The sequence below is a fragment of the Electrophorus electricus genome, chromosome 19, assembly GCF_013358815.1.
Source record: "Electrophorus electricus isolate fEleEle1 chromosome 19, fEleEle1.pri, whole genome shotgun sequence".
Classification (NCBI taxonomy): Eukaryota; Metazoa; Chordata; class Actinopteri; order Gymnotiformes; family Gymnotidae; genus Electrophorus; species Electrophorus electricus.
In genome coordinates this window covers 10,624,041-10,641,610 of record NC_049553.1, presented here as the reverse complement: position 1 = coordinate 10,641,610, position 17,570 = coordinate 10,624,041, and the positions used below count along the sequence as shown (strand labels likewise).

The following is a 17,570-nucleotide window of genomic DNA, read 5'->3' as shown; positions in this document are numbered from 1 at the left end:
GATGGGGAAAAGTGAGGCATGTTCTAAGTGTCTATGTAGAAAGGAAAGAGACAAAGTTAGTAAAGATTAGATGTTCTCTGCATGAACGAGCCACGAGCTGTTCCCGTGCCCACCATGAGCCACTCCTGTGCTTAGAGAGAGACAGGGAGAGAGAGAGAGAAAGGGAGGGGTAAAGGAGACAAGAACAGGGAGCGGATGACCTCGGGGACCAGCTCGCAGTCAAGCTGCCATGTCATGGCTGATAGGCAGAGACCTTGCATTGGGTGCCTGAAGACAGAAAGGCTCCAGTGTCTAACACAGGTGACTAGCACGTTTATGACAACCAGGTTAACCAAACCTAAGGACTCAAAACAATGGAAGCAATAGCCAAACCTACCCCGACAATTCTCAGTCAAGCAGAGGAAGTCAAAATCTGGGGGGGGGGGGTGTTACGAAGGTTCGTGATGAATGTGTTTAGAAATGATAGAAATGACATCAGCCTCAGTCCAGACGAGTGCAATCCTAGGAACAGCAAAAATACTGCACCACACCCTCAAACCCCCAGGCCTCTGATAGAAGTCAAAAAGATATGACCGACCATGGAGTGTTATTATATATTGTTAGGGTTTGCGAAAGGAGGCAGGACACAAAGGCTTAGATAAGCGGCATTATTTGTGGGCAAATTCATAATCATTAGCCATTAAACAGCCTGGGGTTTAAAAGCCATTATTCAGACTTGGAAATATAACAGGAATACATGACACGTAGGAAATAAACTTGACAACAAAATGTGGAAGAAACAGGCAAGAAACTAAGCTAACTAACAGAGAACACCATGTAATAGTGAAACCAAACATCAAACAATGACCACCAAACAAAGCAAAAAATAAATAAATCCACAGGGTTTATATACAACAGGGAATTACAACATGAGGAACACCTGAGAACATATAGGGACAGGGGAAAAAAAGGACAGAAACAAGGAACAAAACTGAAACGAAAAGCAAACACATGCAAAAGCCATCATCAAGGAGATGGTGACAATAAAGGTACACAATTCAACAGTAAGGCGAACTCCCTGCAAACAAATACATGAGATCAGGATGTAACCTCCAGGCTCATGTGCTTTACTGACTTGTGAATTCATGCACCGAATGAATGAGTGAAACTATAAGGAAAAATGGATAAAAATACAGTATAAGGAACAGCAATAGAGCTAAATCATGTTCATCAATATGAATCAGTACAAGCTGACTGAGGAGGACTACTGAGTGCAATGGTCCACTGCTTATGAAACCTTTATTCTGCCTACTTTATGTTACATGTAAAAATAAAACATTTCAAGGCTATGTGGACTGCAAATGACAAATTATATATCCTGCATATAAAAGGTTTTACTACTTATAGAGTTTAGCATGAGTAGAGAAGGCTAAGCTAAATATGGGAAACATGGGATCATTTGTACATAGCACATCTTAACACAAATAAAATTAAAGCATTATGGTAAAAAACTACAAATACTCATAAAACATAATCTAGGATCTCTACAATATCCTTAATCACTTACAGACAATGCTTTCAATTGCATAAACAACAGGATTGCAGGAGATGAACTGAAGTCATTCCTTTGCTGGCTGATTGCCCATACTTGCTCAATTTTTGATTCACTTAAGAATCCGTTTTTTGCTACTTTCAAATTAGGCATAGCGTTGTATTTATTAACTAATACATGCAATATATTATTTATTATTATTATTTGGCAATCATGTTATTTTGTGTTTACAGAATCATCAGATGACAGAAGATATAGTGAGTCTACTTCTGGTTACTTCCCTACAGAGTGTAGTTTCAACCCTAATGTAGCACAACTTACTCTGATATTAAGATGCTTCTAAAAGACTTGATTTATTGGATCAAATTAGGGTTGGAACTAAACTCTGAAAGGCCACACTTGGGAACATTTGCTTCATAAGATGCAGGCATGACTAGGTTTGATGTATTTCTTTTAAATTTAGCTTTAAATGGGGTTACCATGAACTAGACACAACTGCTGTCTCCATCACTGCTGTTTCGGTCGGTCTTTATCATACTGATGTCAAAGGAGATGCGGATTCAGTTCTGTGCAGGTACACTGATATGACTAACATATTATGAGTTAAGAAATGCGTGAATAGGATTTGTAACCTATATTGTTCTTGTGCTGTTTAATTTTGTTGGTGGATGTGACTCTGCATCCTGATACAGCATATTATTAAGTTGCATACAGCCCAAAAAGCTTTGAGATGGATTCCTACATCCTTGGGAAGGAGGGTTTCTCCACAGGCAAATTTTACTTTGAGGGGCAGGTTGGGTATAAGACTGATTGAGATGTAGGTGTATCAGAATCTGTTAACCAAAAGGTAAAAGATTCCATTGCTAAAGGTGAATGGGAATGAGTACAGTGCTTGTGCTGGTGCTTCTAACTGCTGCGAGAGAAGCCCCAGAAAGTAGAGGATTATGAGGAGGGTCTGGTCTCCTTTTTTGTGGCGACCGAGTCTTATATCTAATCTTTCACTGGTCAGTCCTTAACTGAGGAACTCTATCCATTCTTAATCCCAGCTTTATAGCCCTGACAATACTGAGATGAATTTTCTCCAGTGGAGGAATTCAGCACTGACTGAACTGTGAAAATAAAGACTTAACAATGAAAGTACAATGAAAGTAAATTAATCACTATTTGAGCACACCTAATAGATATGGAGGAACAAATCTGTCCTGTTGATCCTTATCGGTGTCTCCGCAGTGCCTGTGGAGGTTTAGGTTTTGGTACATCTACAACATATACGGAACCTCTACCACCGCATGCACTCTGACCCTGACTGAGCAGCACTTCCTGTAGAAGGCCATGGCAGTAGCAAGTAAGCAGAGAACCGCACTGATGCTCAGCACTGTTACCATGGCAATTCCTGCACAGTCTGCTGATGCTGAGAAGGGAGGGGTCTGACCAAAGTTCAGGCTGTGTTGAGAAGTCAGTGGTCTCTGTATAAGAGAGTGAACGCTGAGGAGAAATGAGGATTCTGCATGTTATGTTCATGAAACCTGATCGCAGTTATACACTGTGTGCCTAATTATTAAGCAAGAGAGTATTTTGACCATATCATCATTTGTATGCATATTTTCCAACTCCAAGCTATAGAAACTTGAATGCTTGTTGGATTTATGCATATCTGGTGACATGTATTTGTGTAATGAGAGGGTGTGTGGCCTAAGGACATTAACAGCCTATATGAAGGTGTGCATGATTATTAGGCAGCTTCTTTTCCTCAAGCAAAATGGGCCAAATAAAGGATTTAACTGACTCTGAAATGTCAAAAATTGTAAAAGGTCTTTCAGAGGGATGCAGCACTCTTAAAATTGCTAAGATATTGGGGCGTGATCACAGAACCATCAAACATTTTGTTGCAAATAGTCAACAGGGTCGCAAGAAACATGTTGAGAAAATAAGACGCAAATTAACTGCCAAACATTTGAGAAGAATCAAATGTGAAGTGACCAGGAACCCATTAGTCTCCAGTGCTGTCATATTCCAGAACTGTAACCTACCTGGAGTGCCCAGAAGTACAAGGTGTTCAGTAGTCAGAGACATGGTCAAGGTAAGGAAGGCTGAAACCCGACCATCACAGAACAAGATACATAAGGTGAAACGTCAAGACTGGGTCAAGAAATATCTGAAGACAGATATTTCAAACATTGTATGGACTGATGAGATAAGAGTGACTCTTGACGAACCAGATGGATGGGCCCATGACTGGATTAGTAACGGGCACAGAGCTCCACTTCGACGCCACTAAGCTGGGGGTGGGATGATATTATTAAAGATGAGCTAGTTGGACCTTTTTGGGTTGAAGATGGACTCAAAATGAACACACAAACCTACTGCCAGTTTTTAGAAGACACTTTCTTCAAGCAGTGAAAAAAGGAAAAAGTCTGCATCTTTCAAGAAGACTGTGATTTCTATGCAGGACAATGCTCTATCGCATCCATCAAAGTACTTCCCTGCGTGGCAAGCCAGTAAAGGCCTTAAAGATGAAAGAATAATAACGTGGCCCCCTTCCTCATCTGAAGTAAACCCTATTGAGAATTTGTGGGCCCTTCTTAAACAGGAGATTTACTGTGAAAGAAAACTACAGCCTTCTGAACAGTGTCTGGGAGGCTGTGATTACTGCAGCACATAAAGTTGCTCAGCAACAGATTAAGAAACTGACAGACTCCATGAACTGAAGGCTTATGGCTGTTATTGAAAAGAAGGGTGGCTATATTGGTCACAGATTTTTTTTTAAATCTCAGAAATCTTTATTTGCAAATTTTGTGTTGTTTGTTTATTATTCTCACTCTAACAGATGAAAATAAACAAGTGAGATGAGAAAATGTCCGTTTTTCATTTAGTTGCATAATAATTCTGCACACTAATAGTTGCCAAATAACTATGCAATAACTATGCACAAATGGATATTCTCCTAAGGAATCCAAAACCTCACTTTTATTTTATTAAATATTCATGTTTGAGGTTTATTAACATTTTGAATTGACCAAGAGCATTTGTTCAATAATAAAATGAATCCTCAAAAATATAACTTGCCTAATAATTGTGCACACAGTGTAGGACTCGCGTCAAAGCAATTACTAAATCAGCATTCTATCATCTCAAAAATATTAGATATTTCTTGTGAAGATATAACCTTCAGAGACTCATCCATGCTTTTATTTCTAGCTGGATTGATTATTCTAAAGGTCTCCTTATTGCTCTTCCTAAAAGGTCAGTCAGACAAATTCTTACACTGACTCTCAGTATGTTATAGAATTAACACTAAGGTACTATTACTAGTACTTTAGAGTTAATCACTAGGAGCTCTTCAGTTAATCACGCACAAGGTCAACACTAAATGCAGAGAAGAAACATCTAGATTCTATCCAGCTCTTTGATGGAATCAAATGTCACAGAATGTCAAAAAAAAAAGTCAAACATTTCTCATTTCTTTGAACTGACAATTTACTGACCTGGATGGGTGTATAGAGGGATGTGGAGTTGAGGGGAGGGGCTTAGGGGTGGAAGTGGGTGGAACCACACTGTAGTAATAACACAATCTCTTGTCTGGGCAGAAAATTGTACCGCGATAGCCATACACCTGCAGAGATTAACCATCAGTATAAAACAGACTACAGATGGACTCAAAGAGCCAAAATCAGCATCTGGTTTTGGCATATGGCCAACTGCCAGAAAAACAAATGAAATAATAAAAGAAAAAGTTCAAACAACTTACAAAAGACACCAAGACAAATGAGTACTATGCAGATAAGGTTCCTATATATGGTTGACCAGACCATCAAACAAAACACTGGAAAAGAGGATTTGTAATCTCATAAAACTGTCTAACATACCTGGATGCTCTTTCCTGCTGGGCAGTCCAGCCACTCGGAACCTACCACCTGAATCTGGTACCTGTTCCTCCCAGTGCACCTGTGTCTGTAACAGCGACCTGCCACAGATACACTGTGACTGGAATGATCCTGTAAAATTGGATGAATTGCTTTAATGTAAAGCAGCACTGTCGATAAGGGAGGAAAATCCATGAGCTGCTTTTTTTAATTTAAAAACTTGTATTTGTATGCATTTGCAGAAAGGACATTCTGTACCTTCCTGACAAGGCTGGAGAAAAAACAACGGCTGTCTGTGTAAAAAATCTCTCCACTCCACTCCTCCACACTACTCCCTCTGCTGTTCTCTTCTTTCCAACACTCACTCTAATAGAGAATTTAGATAAACAGATGAATGAGGAACATTGATAAGGTTGTCAAAGAAATCAAAGATGAAAAGATATGCTCTCAATTCTAAAAGAAGATAGATGGATTAGAATGCTTACAGCATTGGCTAAAGGTTTGTAAATGCGACAACCATCCAGATATTGATCACTCTGGCATGCTCCCTTGTGGAGATGAAGGTAATGGCATCCTAGTTCACTGAGAGAAGAAGCCAGGTTACTTAGAGGGAACAAGTCAGGTTATCTTCAGAAAACAAACTAAATGAATATTGTTTTATGTTCAGACTAACGATTTTCTGGCATCCAGTCACTGGGTCCATTGGTTCAGTAACTGATTAGTGTAAACTACAGAAGGTGGTAGATTTACCTGCCCATGCAGAAGAAAGCTGAGGGCTTGTGGCAGGTGGTAAGAGACCCAAAGAGAGCACCCTCATCTAGACACACACAATTTATGGACTGTAGTGATACAGAGAATCATATTTGGCTCACCCAATGTTCATATACAGTAAATACCTTCAAAGCTGCCATTCTGCACAACCCAGTAGTCATTGGTCTATTTCAAACCCAGAGTGCTTCAATGGGCCACAAGGCAAAACCAATCACAAAGAAAATGATATGTTTACAGGTACTTTCTCCCAACACTAGGTTCTAAGTTCCTCCCACAGCAGACTCTGAGCTCAATTGTAGGTGTCTTACTCTCTCCCCACATCAAGCTCTGTGCTCGGCCAAGGTTGACTGAGTACCAGCCAGTGTCCTGGAGGGCAGAGAGAGTGATTGGGTCAATCTGGACCAGAGACGGTTCTACAAGCAGTGCAGTCATGATGGAGCCCTGAAGAACCCGAGCCTCCCAGTGAGAAGAGACACCATGAGAACCAGCATCCTGACCGAGAGAGAGAGAGAGAGAGAGAGGGAGGGAGGGAGGGAGGGAGGGAGGGAGGGAGAGAGGGAGGGAGAGAATTAGAGAAATAGGAAGAAAGGAGGCAACAAAAATTAAGGGAGAGAATCAAGGGCTTGATTAAAATTTCACATCATGTGTGCAAAAATGATTGATGCTTTAGTACGTTAGTCCAGTCCTAGGTGTGCACCTGATTCTCTAGTGGAGCTCCCATTTCAGTGTGTGTGGTGTTGAAGTGAGCCTGTAGAGCTTTGATTACACCAGGAGTGTAAAGCCTCTTCTGTCCTGTCTCATCCGTGTTCGTCACCTGACCATAAGAGCAGGAACCCACAGCCACTACACAACACCAACACATTATTACACACATATGCAGCCCTTGCTACTGTAACACCAAAACACTATTACACATACATGCAGCCTTCAGTACGGTAACACCAACACAGTACATTTACAGGGAGAGCCTATAAAGTGCTCACACTCATTAAATATTCAGTTTTAAAAAGCCAGTAGAAAAGTCTGAGAATTCCCACTTACTCTGGGAGGAGAGGGAACAGTCTCGCCAAAAGCTGAAGAGCTCTTTGCTGAAGCCCAACACATGGAACAACTCATGGATCACCGTCTGTCCAACAGCATAAAAGAAAAGCTTTGTATCATTTTCGCATTGTCATCCTTCAGTCATTTACACACACACACACACACACACACACACACACACACACACACACACACACACACACACACACACACACACACACACACACACACACACACACACACACACACACACACACACACACACACACACAACCTGCACCATGTGTTCATTACTGAATCCTTCCTTGCTAAGCAGGTCCCTGCAGATAACCATCACCCCAGCCACTGGTCGCCCGTCCAAGTCTGTCTGACAGTGAGCAGAATAGGCCAGTATCCCGGACTGAGGCAGACACAAACAGAGACAAAAGCAGACGCAGATACAGACGCAAGCAAATAAGGGCTTAAAGTCACCATTAATTTTAGCGCATTGTGAATTAAAACAAATAAATACATAAAAACACAATACTCTTTAGTGAAACAAAATTGTAGAAATAGTATCATGGAATATAATAAATGCTAAGAATCATTTTAATGATTTATAATACAATTTATAATGATTTATAATACAAATGTTTTATATATATATATATATATATATATATATATATATATAATGGTACATGAAATCCTGATTTTACAGATGTATTAGTAGAGTACAGCTAGATCATTATAAGACTAAACTGCTCTCGGATCAATATAACATTCTAAAAATTAGGAGAAATAAACAGAAATGTCTCACATCAGGTCTACATTTATCAGTGCTATGAGCGTGCACATAAAGTAGAAAGTCAGTGTCAGGAACTCCCACCCCATCTGCCTTTAGAACTCTCTGGATTGGATGATCAGGGTGTGGATAGACAATACAGCCACTCAGGTGGTTATCTGGAATCTGTCAATCAATACCAAGCAAGGCTGAAGTACAAGAGCTGTATAAGCAAATATAAATATTTGTGTATGAACTGTTGACTTACAGTCACACCCAGACACCTCTCAGACTGATAGCTGTCATTGGCTCTGCCACACCTGAGGGAAGTGACACAGTTTTGATTGGACAATTACAATAAACTTGAACCTGAAATTAAATAAATATGAAATTGACATATATTCTGACATTCTCACACAACAAAAATACAAGGAAAAGTTATTAAATAATGAACAAAAGAACTTATTAAATTATTAAATAATGAACAAAAGAACAACAAAAAGACCTCACTGAAACAAAGATGGTCAAAGAAAACTGCACATAGGTGCACATTTAAAAAAAAGACTTTCTACACCTTTCTACAGAAAGGTGAATCAAACAGACCTGTTGAAGTTGGCAGTGCTACTGTTCCTCCAGATGAATCTGCAGTATTTGTTGATGTCTCTGCTCAGCAGCAATCTGCCTGGAACCCTCATTACTGTGGACACATCAATGACACGAGCGTGAATGTTACTTAAGAGTCTTCAACCACAAATGTACAGTTTTAGTCCAGAACTGACCTCATTTAATTTTTTCAGCTAGAACAAGAAGAAACCTTTTTTTTTCTATCAGGAGTGGACACTGATCAACCTTACACTGCACCTCAGGCAAGTTTTAATATAGGCATGTACACATACACACTCACCTCTAACCCACCCACCTACTGTAACACTCTCACGCACATTACCTGAGAGTAATTTGGACACAGTGTTGACTGCTTCACTGACTGCTACTTCCAGCTTCTCTGCTTCCCAGTGTAAAAGAGTATGGCTTTCTCTAGGAGTCCATGTTGTGATTCTAATTGGCTGTGGTTGAAAGGTTGCATTCCTGTTCATTTGTTTATATCTACGAAACAGAGAATTTTGTAATATAGTCTTCCGATGATTGCGGGTGGTCCAAGGATGCGTCAACCAGGCTGATTCAGCAACAATGAGAGACACTTCATGTTTGTCTCCAGAGTTACTCAAGGCCCCAACAGAAGAGTTTAGCTGACTGGTGGGTGGGGATACCACTCTGATAGAACTCTGCACCTCATCAAAGATGCACTTTCCTAAAACACACCCAAGCCATGGCAACAGCAGCATTTGTAGTGTAGCATGGCTTTGAAGAGCCATCATCTGAAAAGAAAATGCATTATGTGTAGGTGATTATAGCATCCATGGACAGTGCGCTGGGTTAGACTTTTTTAAATATTTAACAATCATCACATGCCTGTTCTGTAATGCTGTAATGTAAAAGCAACTAATCTATTAAACAAAAGTTCTAAGTACATGTATATTTATATATCTAAACAAAAATCACAGTTCTATGTGCATGTATATTTTAATACAGAATACAATGAAACTACTCATCTGAATACAATACTGTAAAACCACTCACATCTAATACCCAACTTTTTCTGTTCTTTATATCCTTTTAAAGGCAAGAATTGTAGAGAGCGCAAAATAAAATGCAAAGGCAATTTTATAAGGCATTAATTAGGCATTTTTATTTTTAGAAGCTGTCTACAAAAAGTTCATATAAGCTTGTTCATATAAGCTATTTCAGAGTTCAGTAAGACTCACCTGTCCCAGCCATTCATGATTATTTACCTGGAAATAAAGCAGTCGGTGGAAACTGCACCAGTTGAAATGCCTAACTTCCAGTCTTCCTCTTCTTTCCCTTTATCTCTCATTGGTCTAGTGCTGGGGTGACCAGTCCTTACTATAGGGGGAGATGAAACTGTTACACATGGCACAGGGACAATGAAGGCATTGATGTGGTAATTACGTGACACCAACACCTCATCTTCACCATTGTAAACTGAAATGGCTTCTCAGTGCATTCTCTTAAACTTAACAACTATCCAAACAGTGACAGGGGCAAGAAAAGAGCTACTTCATTTAATTTCAAAAAAGAAAAATAAATAATGAAAAAATACTCAATAGTAAAAGTGCAAATCATTTATTCATGGTGGATTCTCATTTTGTTTAGCATATATATATATATATATATATAAACATACACATACACACACACACACACACACACACACACACACACACACACACACACACACACACACACAGTGAAATGCCATTCCAAATGACATCTTTCTAACGCGATCACCATTGACCACAAACATTTTAAACATCTAGGCATTTAAAAATACATTCAATAATAAAAACAATATCAACAGGGCAAAAACAATAAAAAAGGATAATTAGAGCAGACGAGATCAGAGGATTCTATTTATGGCACTAATGTTTTATTCCACTTAGCCAAAAGCAGAAACTAAAAGGAAATTTAAAGTCATCATCAGAGCCACTGTGATGTCATTCAGGTTGGTGGTGCATGTCATTTCCTCAGGCACCAAAAGAGATTGTCTCGTCTGAGTGACTGCACGAACACACACACACACAACAAAAATAACACACACATTTTTTGAAAATTATTGCCACAATCGCCATACACTACCGTATACATAGCCTGGCTGAAATCTAGGTTGTTGTGTAAACCTTTGTGCGTGTGTGTGTGTGTGTTTGGCATTTATGTGCAAGTACATACAGACCCATAGTGTCTAATGATCTATAGGAAGCTTGATCAAAGGCACTTATGAGCAATACATCCAGCATACATACATACACTGACATTAATACAAGAAACTCCGAAAATAAACCCTAAGATGCTAAACTGGATATTTGCGCAGTGCAGTATATTCAGCAATGGGTAAGACACAGGAGTTTTATTAAGAGAGGTTAGGGAAGATTCTCTGTGCAAAGTTTTCCTCCATCACATTCAATCTCTGAGTAAGTGTACATCTAACACATTAAAATCTTTAACGCAAATTCTTTCAATATTTGACAATATTAAATCAGAAGAAATGAAGTGATTTATTTGAGATAAGGCACCTTGCCAGCACAAACACAATGCCACTGGCGTGCTGAGATCATAATATAGTTGTGAAAAAGTAAACTGAGAGCATGAGAGAATGAGAGAAATATGGAGGAAAAAATGAGTGGGGGGGAAAAATGTGAGAAATCACACAGAGAGAAAGTGAGAAAGCCATGAGGGTCAAAATTAGGTCAGCATGGGAACATCATCATCAGAGGTGCCATCATCAGAAAGAGGGATCAACAACACCTCATCATCTGAAGAAGAAGAGGAGAAAGAGGGGGAAGCTGAGAGAGACAGAGCAGTGGGCGAGGACGAGGGTCTGAAAAGAGAGATACTCAGCCCCAGAGAGTGGAAGAGAGAAGCCAGGGATGGGCTCCTTGGGGGAGTGGCCACAGGAGAGCTCCGTGGCGTCTCTGGAGCAGCAACTGACTGCAGGGAGGGAGGGGGTGTTGATTGAGGTGGAGGAGGAAGAGGAGCCTCTGTCTGCTGTTCCTGCTCTGCCTGTTGGGACAAAGCCATTTTCTGAGGCAAAAGCTGGTTAGCGGGCTCCCTGGCCGATGAGGAATCCCCATCTTCTGAATGACTGGACTCCTGACCAGTAGGAGTATCATCTGTCTGTTGTGAGTTGGAACTTGTGCTCTGAGTAGACCGAGACGCAGGCCGGGAAATCACGCCCCACCTCCTCAAGCGACGGATTGCTCGGCGGACAAAACGTGGCCTGCGTCTTCGCCGAGGGGAGGCGATGTTGTCCTGTCTGATGAGCTGAAGCAGTCCTCTCAGAGAAAGAGAGGTGGGCTGTGGGGTAGGGGTCAAGAATAATCAAATATATAAATACAGGAGAACAGAAACACATCAAAGAGTTGCACCAAATTCCAAATAATGAAATTATTTATAACCAATTCAACTACCAGAAAGCAGACTCATGGTTAATCGCTACACTAATAAAAAAGTAAGAGCATTCCCAAACATTATAATAATCAGTTAAAGCCAAAAACGCCATTGTGCTTCACTGTAGCTCATTGTGTGCACCTCTGCTCCTAGTGTGCTATGTGGTAAGATAATAATGGAGTCATTGTGTCTAAAGGAATGGGAAGCATGCCCAGAGGAAACCAAAGCCCAACCTGATATGAGATCGCAGAACCTGAGCCACTGGATTTGAATATTAAGAACATTCATGTAATAAAAGGTGCATATATGTAAATGTTTAACTGATTATTATTGTAATGTTTGTGAATGCTCTGCAATACTTTACATTTTTATTTAAAATATATATTAAACATTGGCTAAATGTAAAATATGTATTTAGGCAAGATCTTTCTTTCTTTCTTTCTTTCTTTCTTTCTTTTTACCTCATTGGGATTCTCAGTAGGAAAGTCTTCTACTGGAGGAATAATCCCCTGAGCAATAAGCTGACCATAGGAGGGTGGAGCCTGTTGCTGGATAAGCTCCGCCTCTTGACGGCTGATTGGTGCAAACAAGCTAAGGCCGACGAGAAAGATCAATAAAAGAGAGATGTCAAAATGAACAATAATACAGGAGATATTCCAATCTAGTATTTTCTTGTTAAGAATAGTGTATTAGATCTGGTATAAACCATAACCATAACATAAAGCATGAAAAACTTTACACGTATTTTGATTACCTGTATTCACGAGTGCGAAGTGAGTATAGCTTGCAGGTGCAGCCCATAGCAATGACCAGCAATAGTCCACACACCAGGCTCCCCACTGTTGCTGCGGTGATGACCTTTCTAGGCAGAGTCATGGTGCAGTTCAGCTCATCAGTGCCATCCTTGCAGTCCACCTGTCCATCGCAGCGCCAGCTCTCAAAAACACACCTGCACAAGATCACCACGGGGTTTATACACACACAGACAGACACCTGCACACGGCCATGGCAGGGTTTACACACACACACACACACACTTTCCCAATACACCATAATTCATAAAAATGCTAAGTCAAATTATCCAGTGCATACACAGATACAGCACACTACACCATAATCATTTCACTAAGACCACCCGCTCACACAGACAGACAGACAGACAGACAGACACACACACACACACAGACACACAGACACAAACACACACGCACCTATCACTGTCGCAGTGGAAGGTCCCAGGCTGGCAAATGGTGCACTCTCGCTCATCGCTGCCATCGGCACAGTTCAGCTGGTAGTTGCACCTCTCGTGGATGGAGAAGCAGACGGGCCGGCTGGTGAGGTGGCTCACCCTCTGCATCGCAAGGGGGCCGCAGGGGAAATGGCCAGCCGGGCAGCCCCCGCAACCTACCTCATCCACCCCCGTCTCCGCACAGTCCCAGTGGCCATCACACCGCTGCTTCTGTGTGAAGCAGCCACCCTCTGAGCCCTTGCAGGGACCCTCCCATGGCAGGCAGTAGTCTGCAATGCGATAGGTGGCATTGAAGCCCTGCCCCTCAGAGCGAGCCTGCATGTTATATGTCAGAGAGAGAAGGCCAGTCTGGGATTCCACCTCCACTGTTTTGTAATTGGATGTACATGTGATCTGTCACAAAGGAAGAAAAAAAAACATTTATAGATTTCCTGCCAGATACAAGTACACCAAAAAAAGGAAAGAAAAAGTAAATTGCACAACCTGAAAACAAATATATACAGAGTATTAATAAATATACAAATTGGTTTGGTTAAGTGTCTGACAAACGCTGTTAACATAGAAATTATTTATGTCAAAAACAATGGTCCTGTTTTTCCAAACGAACTTCAAAGCTTACAGGTTACACACTCACAGTTTTAATGATGTTGCCAGCACCACCCGGCTGGTCTGTGATGATCAGACTGTCCCCAGAGCCCAGCTCCAACTGCTGCAGACCCAGCTTAAGCGGCCGCGGGTCCTGAGGGTCCACCGTCCACACACACTCCATTGGGGCTCCGGTTGGCACCGGTGGGACAAAAGAGCCATAAAAGGCCTGTAGGTAGCCCCCGCATGGCCCCCCCTGAGACTGGACGTGTAGCTCAGGGTCACGGCGTGGCCTGCGGTCTGTTCCCATGCTGGAAGCGGCTGGCATGCTGGTCGGCACGACAGATGGATCGTCACCTGGGTGAGGCTGAGGCTCGAAGTCACAGCCATCCTCGTCAGAACCGAGTTCATCACCCTCTCCAAGGCACTCCACCTGGCCATTACAACGCCAGGATGCAGGAAGACAGCGATCGCTGTAGCACTCAAACTCACCAGGGTGACAGGGGCCAGAGTCTGGACAAACAAACACAAGATCTCTTCATACTGCTGCATAGCTTTTTGCAACAGACAGCATTTTAATGTTTGATTGTAAAATGAAAGAACAATCCACATCTTGCCACTATTCCACAGTGTCTACCTTTAATGTATGACAGGCGGAATCCTGAAATGGAAAAGTGTGGGACAAAATGGTGTGTCACTGTAATGTTTCCTCCATACAACTCCACTGGCTTAGGCAGGGTACCACATATTGGGACAGGCTTGTCTGTAAGGCTTGCCACGGTTAACCAAACCCGGTTACCCTGTCCACACCTAATATCCAACTCAGAGAAACTTCAAGACAAAAAGACAAAGACAAAGATGAGTCAAAACAGACTGATAAAAGGGTGAGATATCTCTTTTACTGCATTAGCTATTAATGAGAAATGTCTATAATAATATATGCTATAATTGGCAACTAGGAATGTTCCTCAAAATGTAATGGGCAAATTTGGGCAGTGGTAGATGAGTGGTTAAGGTACTTGACTAGTAATCAGAATCTTGTCAGTTCAAGCCCAAGTTTCCACTGTGGGCTACTGAGCAAGGCCTTTAACCCTCAATATCTAGATGATATGAACATGGGTCTAAATTACATGGCAATATTTAAATTTATTCTTATAAAATAAAAGTTTTATAATAAGGTTTGTGTTGCACTTAAAATGACAATAGGTAGGATGCTTTCCTACATTTCTTGTGGTGCAATGACTGGCATCACTATTTATTTTCTCAGAATTCTTTTTGCCTCCTATTTTGAACTTTGTCTAGCTTGAAAACTGTTAGCTTCACTTTCAGAGCTACTCTATCTTTCCCTCATTTATTCTTATCACCAGCTTGAACAGGCCTGCGGCCAATCTCAGAGCACTTTGTGGGTATGAAATACGCTCTGTATACTCATTTACAGGGAAAGGCAAAAGGCGCTGTACCTGAGAACCACCCGTTCTCCCACTGACGACATAATAACCCAGGTGCAGTTGATTGGTCCCGGAGGACCATGGAGAGAGGAGCTATGTATTTCACCTTGCCTGGCCCGCAGTATTTTTGAGGACTTGCCACAATAATCTACAAGAGAAAGGAAGAGGAATACCTTGAATTTACAGGATTATGAATATTTACAACACCACTGCCACAGCAGATAGAACAGAAATGTAATAAAATGCTGCTACTTCAAAATGAGCCAAGACATACACTGCATGCAAAACACCAACTGACAAAAAAACTCAAACTACCACAATTCGGTTGCAAATGTGTGGAATCATACAGGTTAAATATTTCTTATACATTGGAAAATCTTTCAAAAGCCAAGACAGTGGAATAAACCTGAATAAAACATTATTTTGAAGGTCAGGCAGTCATGCAAGAACATGGATTATGGCCACATGATAAGAGAAATACAATAATTACACACTGGAAATAATCTAATGTTAAACAATAGCCTAATATATTTAAGAGGTACTTTAAAGCCCTTTAATTGCCAACATTAAATTTGTTGATGCCAACAAGTTTATTCCAACCTTTAATTACTTAATTAACTTTTGTCAATAAATGGAAGAAGTGCAACTCAGACCCATTGGGATCTGGTATACATTTAGTTCATATAAGAGCATTATACAGGAAGTAAAAACCTACACCTATACAAAAGTAAAATGCATAAAACCATACAATCATGAAACAAACAGCAGCAGTTTAAGCTATTTCAAGAATGAGAAATAATGTGAACATCACATCAAATTTAAAGGCTGAATTATTTTCACTCACCCCAGCTGAAGGCCTGCCCAAGTCTGCAGTGGGCTAAAAACCAATGAAAATCAACATGAGTGTCTGATAGAACATTTCCAGCATTTTGTAGAGTACTACAAATACAATTTGTAACCTCATGTGGGAAGTGTGGAAATGTCCACACTTTAATCCTTATGTAACTGGTCACGACAAGCAAAGCAAAGCTGACAATCAGTTTTCCTTCACATTTAGACCAATGTCAAATCTGTTACCTTACAAAGCAATTACAAGAATTCCACTCTGACTAAATCTAACCTGGAACCTAAGCAATCTAAGCATTTCAACCTTATAAGTATGGAAAAAGCAGACATTTAGTATGTCATAAAGCAGTGTAATTAAAATGTTTTAACTGCGTAGTTACACAGTGTATTTTAAAAAACTATGCAATCCCACCTGTAAAAATCAAAAGACTGAAGATGGAAAGGCTGTACAGGGCGTCCATGCTGGGCTTTTTTCATCAAAAAATCCTACAATGTTATTGTTTCGTGCTAATTAAATCCGAATCAAACTTCATGGTAACAATAATGTCGATGAATAAATTAGTCCCCCACAGTACGTCGTTATCGGTGAGGCATTTTGCCTGGTGACTCTAGCTGTAAATGACAAACATGAAATATAATTTAGCCAAAAATAAGAGGAAAACTGATAGAACCAGAGCAACTTGTTAAAGGATTACTTGATAACATAAGACCATTCGACTGTTGCTATACAACGGTAATTACAGATCCAATCACATCAACAAAAGCAAACATGATATTTTAAAATGTAGTACAATGTGAAAAGGTACAAAAGAATATGGCCTATAAAATTATTTCGAATAATTTCCCGTCTCGTTTCCTTTTCCAGCAATGACGTACATAGCTGGGTAGGTTCGTGTTTGGTTTCGATGCAAACCACAATAACGTCAACTGAGAAATATTACGAAGGCACTTTGGCATATGTCAAATACTCTGTTAAGCTCATTTAGAATTCTGTACTCCTTGTGAACATAACAAAAGATTGTCCACGTTTAACTGGTACCTACAGAGGACCTTAAAGTTTCAGTTTTGATTTGACAAGCCAGGGAAGCAGCTGACGTCCTTAGCTAGCCAGCTAGCGTTAGCTAAGCAATTGCTGGCCAACATCTGAGCGGTTTCTGTACTGGATATTTTTTCGTCCTCAACCGACTGTAAAACACCACGTTACCTCATGTATTCATTAGTTCCGCAACCTTGTAAAGGAATGATCCGTTCCGACGTATAGTGTAGAGCGACAAGTTCGTTATCACAGCTTTTCTTCGTCTTTTTTGTTGACATTCGTCCTCTTCCACTTCCTTAGCTATAAAACTGATTAAAAAAAAATCAAGCGACCGCCCATTCGTGACGCAAACGCGTACTTGAAATATAATAGCGAATGTAATAGCAAACGTTTAACAGCAGATGTCAGCATTGA

The 17,570-nt window shown here is 40.6% G+C and overlaps 2 protein-coding genes across 2 annotated transcripts; both read right to left on the bottom strand.

Annotated features, from left to right (window-relative positions):
- Positions 1–144: 144 nt before the first annotated feature.
- On the bottom strand, positions 145–9,805 carry LOC113578331 (leishmanolysin-like peptidase 2). Its single transcript, XM_035519986.1, has 13 exons — positions 9,793–9,805; positions 8,573–8,666; positions 8,238–8,289; positions 7,487–7,606; positions 7,207–7,291; positions 6,863–7,008; positions 6,474–6,657; positions 6,145–6,211; positions 5,880–5,976; positions 5,653–5,760; positions 5,398–5,526; positions 5,017–5,144; positions 145–3,016 (listed from the first exon to the last, which is right to left on the bottom strand). The coding sequence occupies exons 1-13, from the start codon at positions 9,803–9,805 to the stop codon at positions 2,791–2,793; spliced, it is 1,449 nt and encodes a 482-aa protein (XP_035375879.1). The 3' UTR covers positions 145–2,790.
- A 350-nt stretch (positions 9,806–10,155) lies between these two features.
- On the bottom strand, positions 10,156–17,478 carry lrp10 (low density lipoprotein receptor-related protein 10). Its single transcript, XM_027011522.2, has 10 exons — positions 17,325–17,478; positions 16,533–16,732; positions 16,119–16,151; positions 15,287–15,422; positions 14,464–14,657; positions 13,876–14,339; positions 13,204–13,634; positions 12,747–12,941; positions 12,454–12,583; positions 10,156–11,899 (listed from the first exon to the last, which is right to left on the bottom strand). The coding sequence occupies exons 2-10, from the start codon at positions 16,579–16,581 to the stop codon at positions 11,288–11,290; spliced, it is 2,244 nt and encodes a 747-aa protein (XP_026867323.2). The 5' UTR covers positions 16,582–16,732; positions 17,325–17,478; the 3' UTR covers positions 10,156–11,287.
- Positions 17,479–17,570: the final 92 nt, after the last annotated feature.

Bases quoted from the DNA above. Each gene is read 5' to 3' on its own strand.
- lrp10 (XM_027011522.2), bottom strand. From the start codon at position 16,581: ATGGACGCCCTGTACAGCCTTTCCATCTTCAGTCTTTTGATTTTTACA. The intron at 16,152-16,532 runs GTGGGATTGCAT...ATTGGTTTTTAG, and splicing joins CAGTCTTTTGATTTTTACAG to CCCACTGCAGACTTGGGCAG. The intron at 14,658-15,286 runs GTACAGCGCCTT...TTTGTCTTGAAG, and splicing joins GGAGAACGGGTGGTTCTCAG to TTTCTCTGAGTTGGATATTA.
- LOC113578331 (XM_035519986.1), bottom strand. The intron at 5,145-5,397 runs GTATGTTAGACA...TAATCTCTGCAG, and splicing joins CAGCAGGAAAGAGCATCCAG to GTGTATGGCTATCGCGGTAC. The intron at 3,017-5,016 runs GTCAGTAAATTG...ATTTCTCCTCAG, and splicing joins CCCTCTATACACCCATCCAG to CGTTCACTCTCTTATACAGA.